The 21530-nt window shown below is 37.7% G+C and overlaps 2 protein-coding genes across 2 annotated transcripts; both read right to left on the bottom strand.

Annotated features, from left to right (window-relative positions):
* Window positions 1-1094: 1094 nt before the first annotated feature.
* Window positions 1095-1843, bottom strand: LOC146487679 (uncharacterized). The gene is made up of 3 exons (XM_085129360.1): window positions 1586-1843; window positions 1360-1376; window positions 1095-1206 (listed from the first exon to the last, which is right to left on the bottom strand). The coding sequence occupies exons 1-3, from the start codon at window positions 1841-1843 to the stop codon at window positions 1095-1097; spliced, it is 387 nt and encodes a 128-aa protein (XP_084985486.1).
* A 6188-nt stretch (window positions 1844-8031) lies between these two features.
* On the bottom strand, window positions 8032-16022 carry LOC146487678 (uncharacterized). Its single transcript, XM_085128805.1, has 4 exons — window positions 15869-16022; window positions 10246-10385; window positions 9450-9713; window positions 8032-9234 (listed from the first exon to the last, which is right to left on the bottom strand). Exons 1-4 carry the CDS (start codon window positions 16020-16022, stop codon window positions 8032-8034), a joined length of 1761 nt encoding a protein of 586 aa, XP_084984931.1.
* Window positions 16023-21530: the final 5508 nt, after the last annotated feature.

Here is a 21530-nt window from a genome sequence, read left to right as displayed (position 1 = left end):
TATTGAAAACGTATTCGTTTGGTTATGAGATGTTTCTCGTATGGTGATCGATGATCGGATGAGCGTTCTAGTAGCTTTTCTGTTCTTATACACACGATGGGTTGTTTAATTAATTCGTTAGGATCACATTAAATTCATCTTAACTGTGATTTGTTGTTTTCATTCATTCATTTAATCATTTGTCGTTAAAAGGTTAACAATAGCATACGTGCGTGTTTTCTGAGAGGTAAGGTAAGTTTTGCTTTGTCTAATTAAATAATAATGACTCGTTCACTTTGGAACACTTTTTTAACATCATTATTATCAATATTGTCATAAACAAACGTTTTTTTATGTAAGTTAAAGTTAAGCTAGTTAATAAAGTACTGTATTTAGCGTTCCCATGTCAGCGGCGTTCCCGCAATTGATAACCCGCGAGCTATCAAACACGTAGTAGGCCTGGGTTTAAATATTGCAATTCAATGTTGTGTTTACGGTCAAAGTCATGTTCAAGCATAATGGATCAGTCGTTTGCTGGGCAGACTAACTCGCTAAAATCTCACGCTAAAATCAACAGTAAAATCAACGAACGCTAGAATCACGCTAAAATCAACGAACTTGAAATTTTAGGTTACGAAATGTTCATGTGTTATGCGATTGATACGCTCGATCATGTGTGCTTGAAATTTTAGTTTGCAAAATGTTCATGTGTTACCCCGATTGATACACTTGATCATGTGTGCTTGAAATTTTAGTTTACAAAATGTTCATGTGTTACGCCGATTGATAAGCTCGATCATGTGTGCTTGAAATTTTAGTTTACAAAATGTTCATGTGTTATGCGATTGATACGCGCGATTATGTGTGCTTGAAATTTTAGTTTACAAAATGCTCATGTGTTACGTGATTGATGCGTTCGAGCATGTGTGCTTGAAATTTTAGGTTACAAAATGTTCATGTGTTACGCAATTGATACGCTCAATCATGTGTTCGTAAGTTTTGGTTTCATATTTACTTATATTTAGCTTTCTTCTTTAACGAAATTTATTTCTTACTATTATCGTCTTTATACTGGGGGCTAGTTGTCTAAAGATCGGGGGGCTAGTAGTCTGGGGCTAGTTGTCTGGGGGGCGAGTAGTCCGGATACCATTAAGTACCACACCACATTGGAAAGGGCAAAGAAAGGGTTCTGCTTTGCACAAGGCAAAATGGGCAATGACTTGGTCCCTGAAACCAATTCAAAACTACAAATTTAAAATTGTAATGTCAATTAATGGCAGTTGTCATGCTTCTTCAAAGCACGTAAAATTCAGTATTGAACAATGAATAACTGTTTTTCTTTTTTAATTTGACATATTGTGAAAGACCCTTTAATGTCACATGTCTCTGATAGTGCTCTGTCATAACATGGTGTTCCTTAAGCCAACTTCATTGAAAATATTACAATGTCACTTCATGTTAGTTGGTCCCACTTCTTCAAAGAAGGTTGAATAAGATAAACACAATTTGGTTGATGTTTGGGTTTGTAAATTATGTGCATGTCGCTTTAATGTCATTCATGTCTCTGATTCTACTACATCATAAATTATGTATTGGTCAGTTGTACGACTTCGCCACATTTGTTTGGGCATTCAACAGCACTCTTTGGGCAATTCTTTTTGTGCTCAGTCATCTCTATGACCTTTACTTTTCCTTGGCAATTGTCACAAGCTATGGTCTGGTGATGACATTTCTTCTGATGTGTATCCATCTCGTATTGATACACCATCACACTACAGTCGATGTTGGTACATGTCAGCATTTCCTTTGGGCATTTGTGTTGGTGTTGTTGGAGATTCTCAAGTGCTCCAGCTGCAGTAAGCATAAATTGTCTACAATGATATAGCAAATGTTGCGAACCTTGCTTGTTTCGTCTCGTTAACAGTTTGATTCAAAACATTATTTACGTTTTATTGTGTATTTTATCTATATATATATTATTTAAGATTGGATTGCCGTTATAGGCAACAGTAAGCATGAACTTGGCACAATAAACATGTTGTACTTCCCGAAAAAAAGGTGTCATATTACACTCCTACCTCCCCATAACGGCCACCTCTCCACAACGGCCACTTTCTTCTGTCCCTAAGGTGGCCGTTGTGGAGAGGTTCAACGGTACATGTATATCTGGATGGTTAATGACATGCATTGCACACTATATGAATTTGTGATTCACACCGTATAACACAGCCAGCTTGAGCTACAAACGTTATAAGTAACAGCAATACAATTTCACAATGAACTTCTCGGGAAAGAAACGTTCAGAACATTGCTTTGTCTAGAATTGTGTTAAGGTTTAAGGGGAAGTGCTAATAAGAAAGATGATTAGATTGATAAAAAAGATTGCAACTTTGCCATTTTCAACTGTGATATCAAGCAATGACCAATACTGCATTGGGCACGTTAAAAAAAATTTATTTAGTAATAATTGTTCCTGAGTTGTAGCAACAGAACTCGTGATTCATAACAAAATTGAATCAGTTACTAATAAATCATAGCTTGGTAAAGTGCATTTGATCTCCAGTGAAATTATATTTTTTATTGTACTGATTATCCAGAAAATCGACCCGCAGGACTTCACTGAGCCAGCGGGATTCAAAGCTCTTGCATGAAATCAAGGCAAGTGGTCAGCCAGTCCAAGATGGCAACTAAACCCAAATCACACAGCATCTACAGCTGTACATGTAGAAAGATTTAGAAGCGACGTGAAAAGTATACGTTCTCCTAACGTCAAATGCAATAACAGAGTATGACAGTCATAAATGACTTAGCTTATATTTATCAAGATTTGGTGACTTGACTCTGAAGCTGCAGTCTTGAGTATTAGCCTTCACAATCTGTGGTAAAACAGAAAATTGTGCACTTTAAGTGAGTTTTTCTTGTTGATCAGGGCTGTCAGTATGATTTTTGACACATATTGCAGTGAGCTTTTCCCCCGTAACAATGATGAGTAAATTAAAAATATGAGGGTATACAGAATTTAACTCATGGTGCTACAAAAGTATAGTGTATTATTGTGCATGTAAAAAATAATAAACTTATACAATACATGTACTCCATGAAGTTAATCTATTATCATGCAACTTGAATCAAAATCAAGATTAGACGAACGAGTCTTCAGCTTATACCAAGACATGATATTAACCTGGCTACAAAGTATTCCTTAAAAACGTTTGTGAAGGCTATAAATATTATGGAAAATCCAGTTCAGATTTGGCTTTGCAGTGTATGGAATGTCATAGATTCTAAAGCATGTGGCATGATCAGAGGTTGGAGGAAAGTATAGTTTGTCATTGTAATGTGAATCTCAACTGTTATTGAAGCCAGTTATGGTTTATTCTTTTCAGTGGACCAATATATATTAAAAATAAATAAGGAATGTCTACCTCAACAATCTAGAATTTGGAACCATAAAATTTCAAGAAGCACATCTACTCATTCCAAGCAAACTATATTTATTTATAAAATCACACATTTTCATGCAGTTTCTCATCAAAATTATTAACTAAATCAAAGCTTACCTCTTTCTTAAAGTAGTCATCCACATTATGCTGCTTGAAGACATCATTTTTAGCTTAACAGAAGTAAAAAACCAGGGGAAAGATGCCTGTAAACTTGAATCCTGCTTAAAATGTAAAATGAAACGGTTTTTCTGCGAGCCTGCAGTGGCATGGCTGCTGACCAAAATAGCTTTGTTCATGCCCAGTCTTCCCAGTCTGACTGAAATCCAAGATGGCTGCCATTGTTGCTGTGCAGTGACTCCACCGTTCTTTTGCCCGTTGTAAAAAGCTAGCTAGCATTGTACTTGAACGATTTACGATTCAAAACTTGCTGATCTTTTTGGAATTATATGACCTCGAGATTAATTGAAGGTAATAGTGGTTTTCACAAATGCATTTCAGTGTCTTAATTATTTGCCCATTTATGTATGCATGGTTCAGAAAACTTACAAGAAGAAGCTGTGAATTATGAATTCCAGTGTATATTGGAAGTTCTGCTTTGTGTGAGTACAAAACAGCTGCCTCAAAATCACATTTTTACTTACATTGTAAGCCAAGTTTGAATTGCTGAATAAAATAGGAATAAAATATGATAGGTTAACCATACATAGGAAAAAAACAGTATTAAAATAGACTATTTTATACATATTTTGCAATGGAATAGTATCTACCTCCAAAAATAGGAATAAAATAGTATTTTAAATCTATTTTGCCATTTGTTTTCGATTCAATTCGTTTATTTTGCCATTAACCAAAAAAGATACAACATAAATACATTATAGACGATACACAATATTCTTACTATTACAATGTTCATACTAGCCTGTGAACATCCGCCCCTTCCCCTCAAAAAAATCGGGAAGAGAGACGTCTGTGTAGCGGCGTCGCTAATCGTGTTCCGGACATAATTTTGCATAAATTAAAATTCTGGCAATTTCCGCTGACCAATACGCACACGGGTTAGCTTGCGTGCAAAATTCCATTATGGCGTCGTTTTCTAGTGCGAAGTTCCAGCGAGCAATCGACAGAGTATGCGAGAAGTTTAAAGTTTCGTCGCTCTATTCGGAACAAGTAGAATGCATAAAAGCTATTTTACAGGGAAACGATGTTATGCAAGTCTGCTTACAGGATATGGGAAGTCTCTCATATTTTATGCTGCTCCCCTAGTGGCCGATGAGGTCTTCGAGCGACCACGTGGAAGCAGTAAAATCATCATAATTTCACCGCTTCAAACGCTGATGGAAGACCAAGTCTCCTACTTGAAATCCCTAGGTTTGTCCGCTATTGCTCTGCACGACGAACAGTCAGAATCAGTTTTGAAAGATGTCGAGAAAGGCTGCTTCACGTACGTGTTCGCTTCACCAGAGAAAATGTTGAATGCCAACAGATGGCGCAAACTGTTGTCGGGTGAAGAATATCGTAAATTTTTAGTGGCGATTACCATTGATGAGGCGCACTGTATCAGTCAGTGGGGTTTATCTAAGTCTTCAAACCTTACAGCCGTACCATTCAGAACATGGTATGGGAATCTTGGGGAACTGAGGTCACTAACATGCGAGGTTCCCTCCATTGTTTTAACCGCCACTGCCTGTACTGCTACCAGGAGAGATATTTTTAAAACTTTGAATTTAAAAGAATCTTCTTGCCACATCGTCAAACGTAGTCCAGACCGGCCAAATGTGTATTTTCATGTCCAATACTTGGACAAAGACATGGCAATTGCTTCAACCTCCTAAAGTTTGATAGAGGAATTGAGAACAAAGAAAATTGCGTGTGAAAGAACAATGGTGTTTTGTCAGACAAGAAAACAGTGTGCTTTGCTATATTCGTTGTTTCAAGAAAGCCTTGGAAACGACTTTTACCTAAATGGGCAGCCCAATCCAAAGGAAAGACTTATGGACATGTTCCATGCAGGAACACCTGTTTCTGTAAAGAAACATATTCAGAGTAATATTGCCGAAATTGGAGGCCACATCAGAGTGATCGCCTGCACTGTAGCCTTTGGGATGGGTGTCAACTGCAAGGAGGTGCATCGGGTTATTCATTTTGGCCCATCTAGAAACATTGAAAATTATGTCCAAAAGTGTGGCCGGGCTGGAAGGGATGGACAACCAAGTACAGCTGTACATGCACACTTTTTCACAATGGACTCCTGGGAGCTCATTGTTCCAATGAAATTGAAACATATGTATCAAACAAAACAGTTTGCAGGAGAAAACTTATTTTTCAGCATTTTCCAGGGAATTTCTCCGCCTCAGTATCAGGCCACAAGTGCTGTGACATTTGTGCATGTAAATGCAACTGCCAGGAAGACACTTGCCCTAAAGAAAACTTGCAAACTGTTACTTGCCAAGATTAAATTTTGCCTGACATTGTTAGGTCTGTAAATGATGAGCAAAAGGAATTCCTTAAGAAGGAGCTTTTTTCATACATGTCTGAGTTGTTGGTCAAGAACACTTCTGGTGGTGTTGCCACTGTAAATCTTATGCACGAGTTTACCTCATTTCACATTAGATAGGTACTTGACAATTTTGACAAGATAAAAACATTACGACATGTTGAGAAATTTGTGGAAATTTGGAGAAAGGAACATGGCAGAGCTATTCTTGCAGCTGTAAACAAAGTTTGCGGCGATGTTGACACTAATGAACTGAAAGTTCCAGAAAGCATGGAAGGCAAGTCAGTTACCTTAGTTGACGAATGGGAAGACATCAGAGATGATTCGGAGTTGTGCCAGATGCTGTTAGATACCGGTAGTGATTTTCAAGATATTGATATGTTGGATATTGATCAGTCTGGTACTGAACAAAGAAGCATAGGCAGTTTTGTTGAAAGTCTTTTTAGGTAATGTAGTTGACTTTCATTTGTAATTTTTGCATCGAATATGCATTTGGAGAATAATCAATACACAACACACTGTGGAGTTGCCACATGGAAGGGGCTCAGTCACCATGAATAAACCAGACATGTTGTGTAGTTCCATAACATTTCTATACCCCCCCCCCCCCCCCCTATGGATGGGATTTTCCCTTTCCTCTGGAAATTCCAATTAAACCTTATACATTTCTTTATCTTTTTTGGTTTTTGGGACCCCCACCCCACCCAGGAAGTTTTAATCCCTATAAGTATGGATATTTTCTGGAACTACACATTGCCTACCGAGATAGAAAAAAATGCCAGAGAAGCAATACACTGTGAAGGAGGGCTCCAGGAGGACTTTGAATGTAAAACATAAGGACTGCAAAATCTGAAAATTTTAGGTCTAACTTTTCAACTGTTATCTGTGACAGAGCTCCTGCAAATATATTCAGGCCCAAGTGGGTCTATTATCAATGCTGTTTATGATGCTTTGATGTACAAACAATTTCCAGTAATTATTTCAGCTTTCATGAGATGTGATTATCTTGGGCCTCATTGAAACAAGTGAATTTAAAGTATTCACTATTGCAAATTGAGTGAATTGTATTATGCTTTTTTTTTTCTTAAGGTTATTTGCAGGATCACCCTAATTTGGTTTTACTGGGGGGATAAAAATAATGACAAACATAATTATGTATCTTAAGAAATTCTTCAAAATAATTTCTTTTCATAATAAAATAAATACAGCCAAGTACTTAAACAAGTCTGGAAACAAAGCAATATAGAGATAAAATTACACATTGATTATTTCAGTGGGCAGTAATCCTCGTTTTTATTTTATTGTAGGTTACAACAACTTCAAAAATGAAATAATCATTTCATTTTCAAATAAATAATGTGCATGAAAATAGTTCTGTTTGTTCAAGTTCATTATGAAAACAGTTGAAGTGAGACCAATGTGCCCAGTGTTTGGGCAGAATTTTCATTGCTAGTGATAAATCAACAGCCTCTTTTATAAGTGAATATTAAATAATGTGAAATTTGCACAAATAAAATGCTGTGGCTTGTGCCTTATTTAATTGCTTATGTTCATGATTGAACTTAGATAGTTTTATCACTACTTCTTGTAAAACTGTTTTATTGTATATTTTCATGTTACTTCAAATCTGACATAATAGTTATTTTTGAGATTATTTTTAGATTGCCTTATATGAATAGAAGGCATCTGAATAGCCTTCAATAACTCTTTAACTGTAAACAGTAACAATAACTATAACTGTAACCATAACTGGATATTTAATAAAGTATATGTCACTTAAATTTCAAGTTAATAGTTGTTTAAAAAGGGTCAAGTGGGGTTGGGGGTTAGTTGCAGTGTGGGCCCTTTTCTTTCCTCTCTAAGGGAAACAACATCAGCTTTTTGTGATCAAAAATATGTCAGTGTATTGCTGGAGTGGAAGGGGGTGAATATGTTAAAATTTCACCCCAGGATGTTTATGTACTGAACCCCCACTGCCCCTCCCCCTCCCATTAAGATATAATTTAGCAGTTCAATGGTGACTCTGGGGTCATGTGTTATTGGTTTGTTTTTGCTTTAAGGCAAAACAAATACCTACAAAGCCTAGTGTGTATTTACATATCTCTACATTAACATCTAGCGTGCTCGTCGGGCTCTGATTATCTCCTGTTTGTGCTCATTAATCCACCCGAACATCTCGCTAAGGTTGAAACCATCGAGAAGACTTGAATCAATATGTTCAAAGTGCCCATATGTTCTCCCCGCTGTCCAATTGAACGCTTTGTATGCACATAATTCTGTAACAACTCTGTGTAAATCTGACATAACTGATATTTCATAATGGTGTCCTGATCGTCGAGCAACAGTGCACTCCCGATCAAAATTGTCAAGAGCAGCCTTGGTTATGTCAACAGCATGGCAGTATCGGTCAACGGCCTTGTGGTTGGTTGCATTGGGGCCAAGTTTTCGCACTACCTCTTTCAGCAACCTGTTGAAAAATTCAAGTAGCAAGTCCAGAGGAATGTTGTGTCCAGACAGAAGTGCAGATCTATTCCAGATAAGTTCATGGGCAGCCTTGGGTGAAAGCAATCCATAAACTTGAAACATCAACCCTAGAGCTTCTAGGGCATACTTGGTACCTAAGTCCTTCTTGAGGTATGGCTGAAATTTCCAACACCTCAGAATGCGTTCACCATCTCCTTCCTTTATGGCATCAAAGAAATTTAGAATGATCATCCCGTACTCAAGGAAAGAACACTGATAATTGAACATATCATCTCTTTCTTTGGTTTTGCCTGGTGACGTTGTTGTTTCCAAAGTCTGGCTGTCAGATGCACTGACTATGACAGGTGCATTGTGGGTGGCTTCATGATCTCTGAGGAGCTTTCCATTGTGTGCAAATGTCTTTTCACACCCGGGAAACTTGCATATGAACCGGCCATCTTCAGTTTGCTCCCTCCTGTTTTCGGCTTCCTCTCTTTCTGCTGACAGAAGCCGTTCTAGAAGGGCTTCAACTTTTTCTCTTCTGAGTACGAAATTATCAATAACAGAAGATGCAATTTTTCTAAGGTAATCTTTCTCTTCAACATTTCCAGCATCACGAAGGTTGGGGCAAAAGAATTCACCTCTTGGTGTATCTTCCAAGTTCTCCATTCCAAGTACTTGCATTGCTGCTGCCATGAGCCTAGCTTTCACTTCAAGCTCGAAGAACTTCCTGCATGGATTAACTGCAGCATCCACATCTGCCTTTACATTTCTTCGGTTGATCAAGTTGCGGTCACTAAACAGTGTGCACTTGTCTGCTGCTGAACTTGTGGAGTAGAAGTTTTTGAAAACAACCTGATGAGAACAATCAAGGAAGAATATAATTTTTAATAAATTTCTCATAACTGACTAAAGTGTGACAGCAAAGAACTAATTTCTGTTGAGTCCCTAGGATTCACCTTTGTATATTTTCCAATCATTACTTTCATATCTCAAAAAAAGGGCAACTTTACTATAAATGTTCTAAATTTTTCAAGTGATACTGCATTAGACTGTTGGTTACTGGTTGCCTTTAAAAACTTGTTCCCTGCATGCCAATCTGCGACTTCTAAATGAAGCCCTTCCAGTCGTTCTTCAGGGGTAAAACCATTAGCAAGCTCAAAGAGGGCATTAACACCATGCTCAACAGACACCTGATCACCTACTAGACCCTGAGATGAGTACACTCGGTCTGGACCATCACCATAGTAGGAGACGTACTGATGAATATTTGTCAGGACTTGTTGTATACCATCAGAATCATTTTCACTATGATAAATCATGCCAAGGAATGCCTGTGCAAAAACAACAAAATATGTCCATACTATTTGGCTCCTTACATGCCAGTAAACATCACTTTACCAAGGAGCTCCAAGGTTTAAAATAATAATTGTTGCATTCTGTAGTGGAAAAATATATTTTTTAAAAGGAGCTTATACCTTATGGAAACTTTTATTAAAATTATTGACCTTGACTGCAAATTATTATTGAGCAGTAGTGCAAACAACTGTGCCATTCTGCACAATAAATATGCTCTTCAACATGCATTACTTATCTCACAGAAAAAATAAATGAAATAAGAATGGTATGAACTATTAGAATTTTTCTCACAGAAGGGATTTTTTTTTTCTGTCACCCCTCCCCCTCTGTAAATTCCCAAAATATTAAGCTTCAAATAGGTATTAAAATTTCTCTTGACTTTGATAATACCCAAGCTCTCCCCCCCCAACCCCCCCACACACACACACTCTAAGGAATGTCCAATCTCCTTTGAAGGGCATTATGCATACTTTGGGAATTACTGAACAAAAAAGATCAAAATCTTACAATTTCTGACTTTTCCCTTGCCTCCTTTCTGTACTTGTGAGGGATATGCTTACAAACAACTTGCTTTAGAAATTCCAAGCAAGGCAATTCAACGATGACTCTTTCAGCAAGAGTTATGTAATTTTCCTTCTGCAAGATATGTTCGCGGGGGTCAGCGGTAGTTGAAGGCGATGGACGTGTATTTTTCTGCTCTGTGACTTATGTTAGAAACTATGCGATTCTAAGAGGTTTTTTCAGCTTTACATCTGCTGCAATTATGAATGAAGACCTGGATAACATGGATTCAAATGAAAGAAGGCCTACGCGTAAAAGACAACGTGATAATGGCTCTCAAACTGACGAGGAATCTATCGTGGACAGCGGCCATTGTTGCGACGCCTCGATGAACATGCAGAGAATGGAGGCCAAAATCGATCAACTTTTGGCCTTACTGCCCGAATTTGAAGCTCTGAAAACCCGTTTAACAGAGGTAGAACGTGAAAACAAGGAATTGAGAAATACGTTGGATTTTAATGGAAGAGAGCTAGCTGAATTGAAAGCTACTGTGGCCTACACGTGCTCCCAGATAGCAGTAAACCGAGAGGATCAAAAGAAGCTGAAGGCTGAAGTCCATCAGCAAAAATGCCGGAATATCAAATTGGAGGCGTACACACGTAGAGAGAATATAAAGATCTTCAACCTTCCGGAAATTAGAGGTGAGACACCCAGTCATACAGAAGAATTAGTAAGATCAATGTTTGAAGAAAAAATGAATATCTCGAAAGAAGATGTAGATGACATCCAATTTGAGCGTGTCCACCGTTTGCCGACTCGCAAAAACTCCGTTAATCCTGCCAAGCCTCGACCAATAATTGCTAAATTCAGCTTTTACCAAGACAAACAGTTTGTTTGGTCTTCAGTCAAAAATTTGAAAAATACTGGAATTGGACTTTCTAATGATTATCCCAAAGAAATAGATGACATTCATGGAAAGTTATACCCGGTTCTGAAAAATGCTAAGCGAGAGAAACAACAAGCCTTCTTCAAGGTTGACAAATTAATAATAAATGGTCAAGTTTACAGAGGAAAGGAAACAGAAAATCTTCCCTACTACGGTGAAATAATGAGCAGTGCTCACGCAGATGGAGAGCTGTAGTGACTAAATGCGCGCCAGATGTTTGATTTCTGTATCTGTGTCTCCTTTTTTTGTATTTTACTCAGCTCGTTTAATTAGTGTCGTACCATTCTCGCTTTTGTTAGTTGTACTTATTTTTAGGTGGAGTCTGTTCTATCAAGTGTTCGGGTTTAGTTGCATCTGTGAGGCATTTTTTTTCGTATCTGATTTGTTTTTGATCTTTCAACGTCCCCTGTTCTATGTTTTTGGATTTGCATTTACATTTACCACTTCGAATACTTCATTAGCACTTTTCCCTTTTTTTCCTTCTTCTGCGGTCTCATTAGTAACACCTTTGGGATTATAAAATGACTGAGGCGCTCAAATTACTATCGCTAAATGTAAGGGGCATAAGTAACTTTAAAAAAAGAAGAACAATTTTTACTTGGTGCCGGAAACGCGCAGACATTTCTTTTCTGCAAGAAACCCATTCTACAGCAACAGCAGAAAATCAGTGGAAAAACGAATGGGGTGCAGAGCTCATTACTTGTCATGGCAGTTCAAATTCCTGTGGTGTTGCAATTCTAATTAAGAAAGATGTTGATTGTACTATACACCAAAAAATTTTTGACCCTTTGGGACGCTATATTGTTCTAAAAGCTGAAATCAAAGATAAGATGTATGTGCTCATAAACGTATACGCGCCAAACAAGGATAAAGATATTGTTGCCTTCCTCAACAAACTACTTATTACAGCACAAAATGAGGATCTAGATTGTGAAAGTAACATCATTATTGGAGGCGATTTTAACTGCCCCCTAAATCCTGCTATTGATAAGAAAGGTGGCATTCTCATTGAACGAAAATCCGTGACATCCTGTATCGATTGCTTGAAAAGTGAACTTGATTTAGTAGATATTTGGAGAATTAAAAACCCAGATACTAAGAGCTTCACATGGAGTAAAAAATCTCCTCGAATCTTTTGTCGTCTTGACTATTGGTTAATTTCGAATAACTTAACCGATTCGGTACAACTGACCGATATAATTCCAGCAATTAGAACAGATCATGATGCGATCTTTTTAGAGATTGGCGGAAATCTTGATCATGTGGGTAGAGGACCAAGTTACTGGAAGTTGAATTGCTCTTTACTAGACGATGAAGAATATATTAACAGTACAACCGAAATGATTCCAGTGTGGATTGCAGAAGGACGGGAAGAATTTTCCGACGATCGGTGTGTGTGGGACTGGGTTAAATATAATATACGAGCTCATGCTATCCGTCACTCCAGTAGAAAGGCAAAGCAAAGAAAGGAAACGGAAACAAAACTCCAAAATGAACTAAACGCAACAAAGCAAGCTTTCGAAAGCAACCCTAGTGATTCTAATGCTACTTTGTTTGATGTTGCTCAGAAAGAACTAGAATATTTTTATGAAGAAAAAACCAAAGGAATCATTGTACGCGCACGTGCTAGATGGCACGAATACGGCGAGAAGAGTACAAAGTACTTCTTAAATTTAGAAAAGAGAAATCACGTCAAGAAGCACATACGTAAATTGTATGTAAACGACGAAATTAAAACAAATCCACTCTGCATACTAAATGAGGTAGAACAATTTTACTGCGACTTGTACAAGAGTAAAAACAATCGTCCGGATATTGAAAATGAAATCGATTCCTTTTTAAACAATTTAAATATACCCAAACTCTCTGAAGAACAGAAAATCTCCTGTGAAGGTAAAATCACTTCAGAGGAATGTTTTCGTCTTCTTGATACCTTTCAAACTAACAAATCTCCAGGAAACGATGGAATTCCAATTGAATTTTATAAAAAATTCTGGCCTTTAATCAATGATTGCTTCATAAGGTGTGCAAATGAATGTTTTGAGAAAGGGGAGTTGTCCCATTCTCAAAAGCATGCGATTATCACGCTTATTGAGAAAAAAGGAAAAGATCGTTCTCTTATTGAAAACTGGCGCCCCATTTCTCTTGTGAACGTTGATGCAAAAATATTGTCTAAGGTAATTGCATCGAGATTAAAAAATGTTTTGCCTTATATCATTCATCATAATCAAACAGGGTATATTAAAGATCGTTTCATAGGTGAAACCATCCGTTCCATCTTTGACATTATGGATTGGACTGCCAACGAAGACATTCCCGGCTTAATGATCTTCATTGATTTCCAAAAGGCATTTGATAGCATTGAATGGGATTTCCTTTTTAAATGTATTGAAGCCTTCAATTTTGGTTCTGATTTTCTTCGCTGGGTAAAACTGTTCTACAACAACGTGCAAAGCTGTATTATGAACAACGGCATAACTTCAAAATCCTTTCAACTTGAGCGAGGTGTCAGACAGGGTGATCCTCTTTCTCCCTATCTTTTCATTGTAGCGGTGGAAACGTTAGCTATTGCCATTCGTCAAAATCCAGCTATAAAGGGTATTACCATTGGGAAAGAAGAGACAAAATTGTTACAATACGCAGATGACACAACAGCAGTACTCGCTGACACCAACTCAGCCACGGTACTTTTTCAACTACTGGATTTATTCAAAAATATCTCAGGACTCAAGATCAATAGCACAAAAACCGAGGGTTTGTGGATTGGCTCTTCTAAAGGAAATAAAGCAAAACCGTTAGGCATTAAATGGCTTAATGAGCCGATAAAAGCCCTGGGGGTGTATTTCACGTATGATCCAAAATTACTGAAAGAAAAGAATTTTATTGAGCGATTAGATAGCATTAAAAAACTTATTAATATTTGGTCCTCAAGAGGTTTATCTGTCTATGGTAAGGTGACAATAATCAAATCCTTCCTTATTCCAAAGTTTGTTTATGTGTGCTCGGTACTACCTACACCTAACGAATTAGTGAAACAATTGAATCAACTGCTATTTAAATTCCTTTGGAATGGCACGGATAAGGTAACACGTGTTTCGGTAATAAATGAATACGAGGAAGGTGGATTAAAAATGATCAATTTAGATTGCATGATAAAGTCCTTAAGGCTGGCATGGTTAAAGCGTATTTTTGAAGGTCAGAATGGAACGTGGAGAACCTACCTACAGCACTTGCTAGAACCGATGGGAGGTTTTTTCTTCTTAAATTGTAACTATGATATTAAGGATTACAAAATCTCTTCTAAGTTTTATTGTGAACTACTTTCTTGGTGGTCAGATTTTCGTGACTCTTTTGCCTCTCAGAGAGACTGGCAAAATGTTATTTGGAATAATAATGAAATTCGCATTGACAAGAGACCAGTTTTCTACAAAAATTATTTCATGGCAGGATTGATCTTTACTCAAGATCTACTTTTCAGTTTAAATATAGAAGACTCTTTTTGCTACTGGTCGCATAAGATTTCCAAAACTAACTTTTTGCAATGGGCTGGCCTTCGACATTCAATACCTTCTTCTTTAAAAATTACTTCTCCCTGTCCTTCTACAGCCTCTCCATTATTTTCAATTGATGACAACATCTTTGATGTCACAAAAAAGAAATCAAAGGACTATTACTCATTACTTGCACGCGAAAAAGCACAGCCTCCTAATATCGTTCGTAAATTGCAGAATGATTTTAATTTTTCGTTTGATCAGCTGAGAGAAATCTTCACTCTGCCACATTCTGTTGTGCTTGAATCATACGTAAAAGGTTTTCAGTTCAAAGTGATCAACTCTATTTTATACACAAATTCTAAATTATATAAAATAGGCTTCAAAACGGATGATCTGTGCTCGTTTTGCAAGGCAGAATCTGAAACCTTACACCACCTTTTGTATCAGTGTCCCTTTGTTAGACAGTTTTGGAATGATTTTCAAGATTACTGGCACCAACTCTCAAATCAGCAAATTCGTCTTACTCTTCAAGATGTTTTATTTGGAATTATAACTAAACCATGCCCTTTACTTAACCTACTGAATTATTTTATAATAATTGGGAAACTGTTTCTATGGGACTGCAGAAGAACCCAGATTCGACCCAAAATCCAAGGATTTCAAAGTAAAATAGTCATAAAATATGAAACCGAAAGAAAGATCAATAACACAAAATTCTTTAAGAAAAAGTGGGTACTATCCCCAGTTTAATGTGAAGAATTACATTACACATAAACGTTTGTGTGGTATTTTCATTCATAAGTGCAACTGTAACCTATTGTAAGTCTCTTTTTTTTTCTTACTTCGTTAGTAACAACTTTTAATTTAATTTTAATATTGCAACTATTGTGTAACTGTATATTGTAAGTGTTAGTAGAAGTATTTAAGTATTGTTTCTATTATGATAGTATTAGTAGTAAATTTGAGTGAATTGTAATTCGTTGTAAGTCTAAAAAATAGTCATACCTTGTCAGTAGAAGAATTTAATTTAATATTGTAACTATTATTATTATTATTATAATTATTATTATTATTATTATTATTACTTTTTTGTAATTTAAGTTAGTATCTTAAGTTGGTATGGTTAGTATTGTAAGTAAAGTTTAGTATTCTATAGTTAATAAAAAAAATTAAAAAAAAAAAAAAAAATGTTCGCGATGATTTGGCAAACACAGGCCATTTTCCAACTGGGCCAAGTCATTGATGTCTGGCTTCTCGCTAGACAAATGACAACCAGAGACACGGTTCTCCACTGCTGCATGACTTACCCAGTGAACATCAACATTTTGGTGGTCTTTTGTCATATTGTGGACATGCTGCTTAAAATCAAAATTATCAAAGACCAATTTCCTGCCTCTATCAGGAGCCATAACAACAGGTGCAACAGGTGGAGGAGGCTGGTCATTTTTAGTTGATGCAACATTCACCCCATGGATTTTTTCTAGTCGTTCAGACTCCTTCTTCACTTTGCTTACAACAGGGGCTGCAAAGTCTGTCCCATACTCATCCATCTTCTTGTAATAGTATGGATGTGATACAGTAAGTCTCAAGGAACTAAGGCGTGCAAGAGTGCCCTATCATGGAAACAAATAACGAAAATTTTACACTATACAAGCTTTCCATAGAATTTGCCAACAACTTATGCATAGACTTTCCCAAAATAAACTGTTTTTAACCAAATAAACAACCATCCCATAAACCAAACACACATACAGAGTATTTGTAGTCAATGCCATTAAAGGAGCTCTAAGTCTTCAGCTTTCATACAAAAAAAGCAGCTCAAATCGGAAACGATTGCACCTTCATAAAGGGGCAAAACCGACGCCTCTTACAGATATTGCAATTTTGTAATTAATTTCCTCATTCATTCAGGGATATGTACAAGTGGAATTATATTCAGTACCCAGTGAACATCAGCTCCCAAAAATATTGCATCATAAATAGATATATGGATATCATTAAAAAATATATATATATGTAATTTATCAATATCTTCTCAATTGTAAGTTCAAATAAAAGGTTAAACCTATATACAAATGAAATAAAGGAATGACTGACAAAAGCAAGAAAGATATTTTATGTCGAGCAAAAAGTGCTTTTTACTTACAATTATTCCTGTGTGATACAAGATGATTGTATCCAGCAACTGAATAGCTGTCATACTAGGACACCTATTTTTTAGCAGAACTGCAGCAGACATGCAGACCGAAGGCTGCCAGAATTGGTCATCTCTTTTGCTTTTTCGGAGGCTCGCCGTCCAAAGAACTGCACTAAACAAAGGCGCTTTCGTTTCCAGTTCAGCATTTAGTTTTTTAAAGGAAAACGATTGGAGATCTTTTTTGCTTGGTGACCTAAGGCAACTCGGATGTTTGACGGAACACATTGCACTACATTCGCGATCAACTTCTTTCAGGAACAGTTGCTGGACGTGCTTCTTTAAAATGGGGTTTTTCCACACAGCACCGGCGATTTGCTTGTAAGTCCCGCGACATAACATTTTTCCAAGCGACTCCAAGCCTTCAGGCAAATTGTTTACCTTATGTTTGCTCGGCCATTCAACTCGTACTTGCATGGTTGTCCTCTTGTTTACATTTTGATCCGCTTCGCCTATCTCTTGACGAATATCTTCACGTGCATTGACTGGCGTATCAGCTTTTGGGATCGGGGAAATGACAACTGCAGACTCCTTTTTACGATGATTTTTACTCGGCGTCGAAGACATAAGCGGGATTATTCCGAAGGCTTGAGGCTCTGAAGATAGTCCACCCCGCAGTGCAACACGCTTTGTAGGCTGCACATCACATCGCATATCGCTCTCATCGCTTTCAAAGAGAGTGCGAGCGGTACTCTTAGTGGTCGCGTTTGTAAACAATTGAGGATTGCTACCAAAGGCAGAATAACTCTGTCTCAACGACGAATTCACATCTCGCAAGTTCAAAATGAGAGCTCTTCTTTTCTTTAGTTTAGAAAGGCAAACCTTGCAAATGTACACGGATCGTGAAACATCAACGCTGAATTCTAGTGTCGAGATTTCGGCTTTGACATTAAATTCTGAGCGTCCAACGATCAGATTTTTGTCGCCATTCTTGATAATAGCGCTGTTGCACAGCACACATAAACTCATCAGAAAGTCGACTGCATTCATTGATATCACATCACATTTACAAAACCTCCGAGAGAAAAATGCAATCACAGATTACAGATTACAGCGACGTACAGCGAAATGTACAAGGTGATTTTCCCGCTAAGTTTCCTGGTTGCCGGGGAATTTGGCAGAATTAACCAATTAGATCATGGAAAATGACTTACGTAATGCAAATTAGGATGCCAGCCAATCAGCACACTTTCCCTACATTCCGGGAAAGCCACCTGGAGCGCAGAACACGATTAGCGACGCCGCTACACAGACGTCTCTCTTCCCGATTTTTTTGAGGGGAGGGGGCGGATGTTCACAGGCTATGTTCATACTGAACTATTTACAATATTAACTGTGTTAAAGGCTAGGAAGCCTATATAGAAGCCAGGGGCTTATTAACTATAGGCCTCTTAGAACTATAGAATAAACCATAGAAGTTAAGGGTACTGATTAAAAATTCCAATTAATTTTTTTTAAAAGAAGAAAAAAAGAAAGAAAGGTTGTCATGGATAAAATAGGTTTATGATAGCCTATTTTTTTCATATTTTCCAAAGGAACTGGCCATAGTCAATCCTATGTGCAGAAAAATAGAAATAAAACAGTCTAATTTATTACTACTTTACTAAGCAACAGTGATGTTTCAAATTAAAATAGGATTAAAATAGCCTGTTGAACAAGCTATTTTTCAGCTTGTTATGAAAAAATAGAAATAAAATACACCACCTGGTTCAATCTTGCTTTAAAATAGGTTTAAAATAGAACTAAAACTCAAATAACATAGATGGTCTATTTTCCTCATCAGGTAAAATAGAAGTAAAATATAATTAAGTGTGAATAAAACAGTATAAAAATAGGTGTGATAGGATTAAAATGCGTTTTTGTTCATGCTGAGCAATGCCTGGTTATTCAATACTTAACTATTGTCACTGTCTCAAGTGTAATTTCCATTTGACTAACAGTTCTCACCTTTGAAAGCAAATCATCAATGTGGTCATGGTTTACCTTGCCAAGGACAGCACCTTGCAGTCCACTCTGATGCATATGTGAATCAAAAAAATGAAATCATTGTTTGATTTCAAGTAAAACATTGTACGTGAGGCAACAATATTGACTACAGCAGAGTTGTTGTCTAGTTTTGTCACAAAGTTAGAAAGTCTAGCACTTGAAAGGGAAGTCTGAAAATCACATTGGTGCTCTTGGTGCTCGTTTTCTGCTATACAAGGGTTGCTGCATCTCTCACTCCGAACATTGTTGGTTTATGTTATACTGCTTCATCAATTTGGTTACCATTGACCATAGACTGGACCAGAAGTATGAACCACGTACTAGGTAAGTTGCCTGTGTGTGGAAGGCTTAATGTTGAAGCATTTGCTGCATAGGTGGCACCTGTTACAATGGCAATAACAGTGCAAGCATTGCTACCTACTTGGCGGCTTAATATGGTTGACTGTGAAAGGTTCGGAGGAAACATCCAGAATGTTACGTTTCCATGATGCTGTGATGGGATGGCAGGTAGAGTTACTCTGTGCACTGGAACATTTTGCTGATGGTGATTTGGGAAAGTATCAGGAGCATGTGGGGTTTGCTGATGCTGATTTTTCTGTTGTTCTCTCTTTTTTTGGCCTCTGCACTGGCATACCTCATGGTCGTTGGCTGTGTAAATGATTCAATCTTGTTCTTTAGATCATCTGATAAAAGAATCGAGGCGGTAATAACCCCTTACTTTTATTACTGCATTCTGGACATCCTCAGTCCTTGAATCTGTGTTGGTTGGTTTTTCTGCTAGTTCTGTTGAAGAGATGGATTCCTGGGGCTGGAGGATACACCGTTAGTCACTTCTCTCTTTAAGTGAGGCCAACTGAGGTGACATGGTAATATCTTTTCATCTTTCTCCGAATATGCAGCACGAAAACTGTGGCTACATGCAATAGTCGGAAAGCTAGGCCCAGAAAAAAATCGTTCCGTTAAACCCACTCCACAGTAGAGGTTTGACAAAGAATTCTGATAAATTGAACTCTCCTGATTAACGTTAGGAACGTTGTAGAGTCTGATTTTGGTATCAGTTTTGGGTTATGAGGGTGTTTTTAAAGGTGACCAGAAGTACGGCATGAAAACGGGGCTGAACGCAAATTTTGAAATAGCCATTGTTTTGGAACTCAAAACCCTTACAACTTCACAAAATATACTACATTACTTAAATTATATTTAATAGGGTACAACTCGTGTTAATAAAATGTCACGTGATTGGTCAAGTAATTGTTCCAGTACCATCACTCTGAGGTATTGTCACTTGCTCTAGACGAGCCGTTACTGTCATCAGAGGATTGAATCTCGGCAATTTAAATTGTTTTTAAAACAGTATATACATTAATACATTTCTTAGACTATCCTTCATGTTTCTTGTAATTCTTTTTCATAGTGACAGCTCGAAACTTATACTTAAAACGTATTAAATTAATACTTATTGACAAAACATATTTGTTTTAACTTACTCAATTATATATATCTATGAACAAGTTTGAAAGATTGAATGGAAAAATATGTGATACTTTTATCGCGTCTAGTAATCTAATAATCAACTGGCAGTTGATCATAGTCGTCTGAATCGTAATCACACGTCTAAATGCTGCTGGTGCACTTTGCTGTTGACAATAGTCTTCCATGCCTTCTTCTTTCCTACTCTAGACAGAGGGCTTGTCGAATCACACCCGGTTAAGGCGTGAAAGACAGGTTGGACTTTGCACATCAGTGGTCTAACACCAGCTGCAATCTTGTGGGCTGGGATTCAACGTACGCGATCCTTCACCCCAGTGCGAAACCACAGCCCCTCACATTCAATCTCGTCATAGTGGGTGACACAGAGCAGTAGCACATCAGTATCAGGGGATTGAATGACAACCCTCTGTGCATCTCGAGTGACATGTTTGGCGTGCAGTAGCATTCTGGTGCATGTCAACTTCTTCGTAATCACAATGCAATGCTGTAACTTCGGTGCACTCCCCGTTCTTGATCGATAATGCTAGCTGCCCATCCGTAGCTCCTCCTCCGATTAAGAGTTCTTTGTCTGCCGGCAGACGTTGTTTCACCATTTCAACCCAAGCCTCTGTGAGGAAAGCAGATATGGTGACTTCGTTCGCAGCATTACTGATGTACTTTGGAAACTGCTTGGGGACTGGCGTGGATGCCCCATGGATCCGCTTCACCGCTTCTAACGCTTTTGCCTCGCCTCGTTTCTGCCGTTCAGCGGCCTTGATGGACAGCTGCCAGTAGCAATCAAATGCTATATCCAATTGATGGCACCTCTGTTGATAGTGAGCTATGAAGACTTCAAAGTACTTGGTTGCCATTTCTCTGAAGGTGGTTGCTCCAGCAAATCTTAGGCTTTGCACTAGTGCCATAGCATCTAAGATTTGAACTGTTGGCATATCTGGATGGGAGGCCAGCCGTTGTTCTAAGGTCACATAATTTTCCAGAACCTGGAGTAAAGGTTTTTGGTGGTCTTCCTGAGAGTACCGCCGGCATGCTCCAGAGAATATGGTACTGTTGAAAGCTCATAACAAAGTATCTCTCTCACGTTGACCTGCCGGACATTTGCAATGATCAGCAATCTTCCAAATAGATCCCTGCCTTCAGTCAACGTCACAAGCTTCTCTTTGGTTGATTTGATTGTTGTCTT

Source organism: Pavona decussata, unplaced genomic scaffold, assembly GCF_977016875.1.
Source record: "Pavona decussata unplaced genomic scaffold, jaPavDecu1.1 SCAFFOLD_14, whole genome shotgun sequence".
NCBI lineage: Eukaryota > Metazoa > Cnidaria > Anthozoa > Scleractinia > Agariciidae > Pavona > Pavona decussata.
Note: the sequence above shows the minus strand (reverse complement) of the source record. Positions and strands in the feature narration are given on the sequence as shown.

What these genes read in the sequence shown, in the direction of transcription:
- LOC146487678 (XM_085128805.1), bottom strand. Translation starts at nt 16,022, where the DNA reads ATGACAAAAGACCACCAAAATGTTGATGTTCACTGGGTAAGTCATGCA. An exon ending in TTTGCCAAATCATCGCGAAC is followed by an intron (nt 10,386 to 15,868) that starts ATTTTTTTTTTT and finishes ACCCCCGCGAAC; the next exon opens with ATATCTTGCAGAAGGAAAAT. An exon ending in CAAGGGAAAAGTCAGAAATT is followed by an intron (nt 9,714 to 10,245) that starts GTAAGATTTTGA and finishes GTTTTTGCACAG; the next exon opens with GCATTCCTTGGCATGATTTA.
- LOC146487679 (XM_085129360.1), bottom strand. Translation starts at nt 1,843, where the DNA reads ATGCTTACTGCAGCTGGAGCACTTGAGAATCTCCAACAACACCAACAC.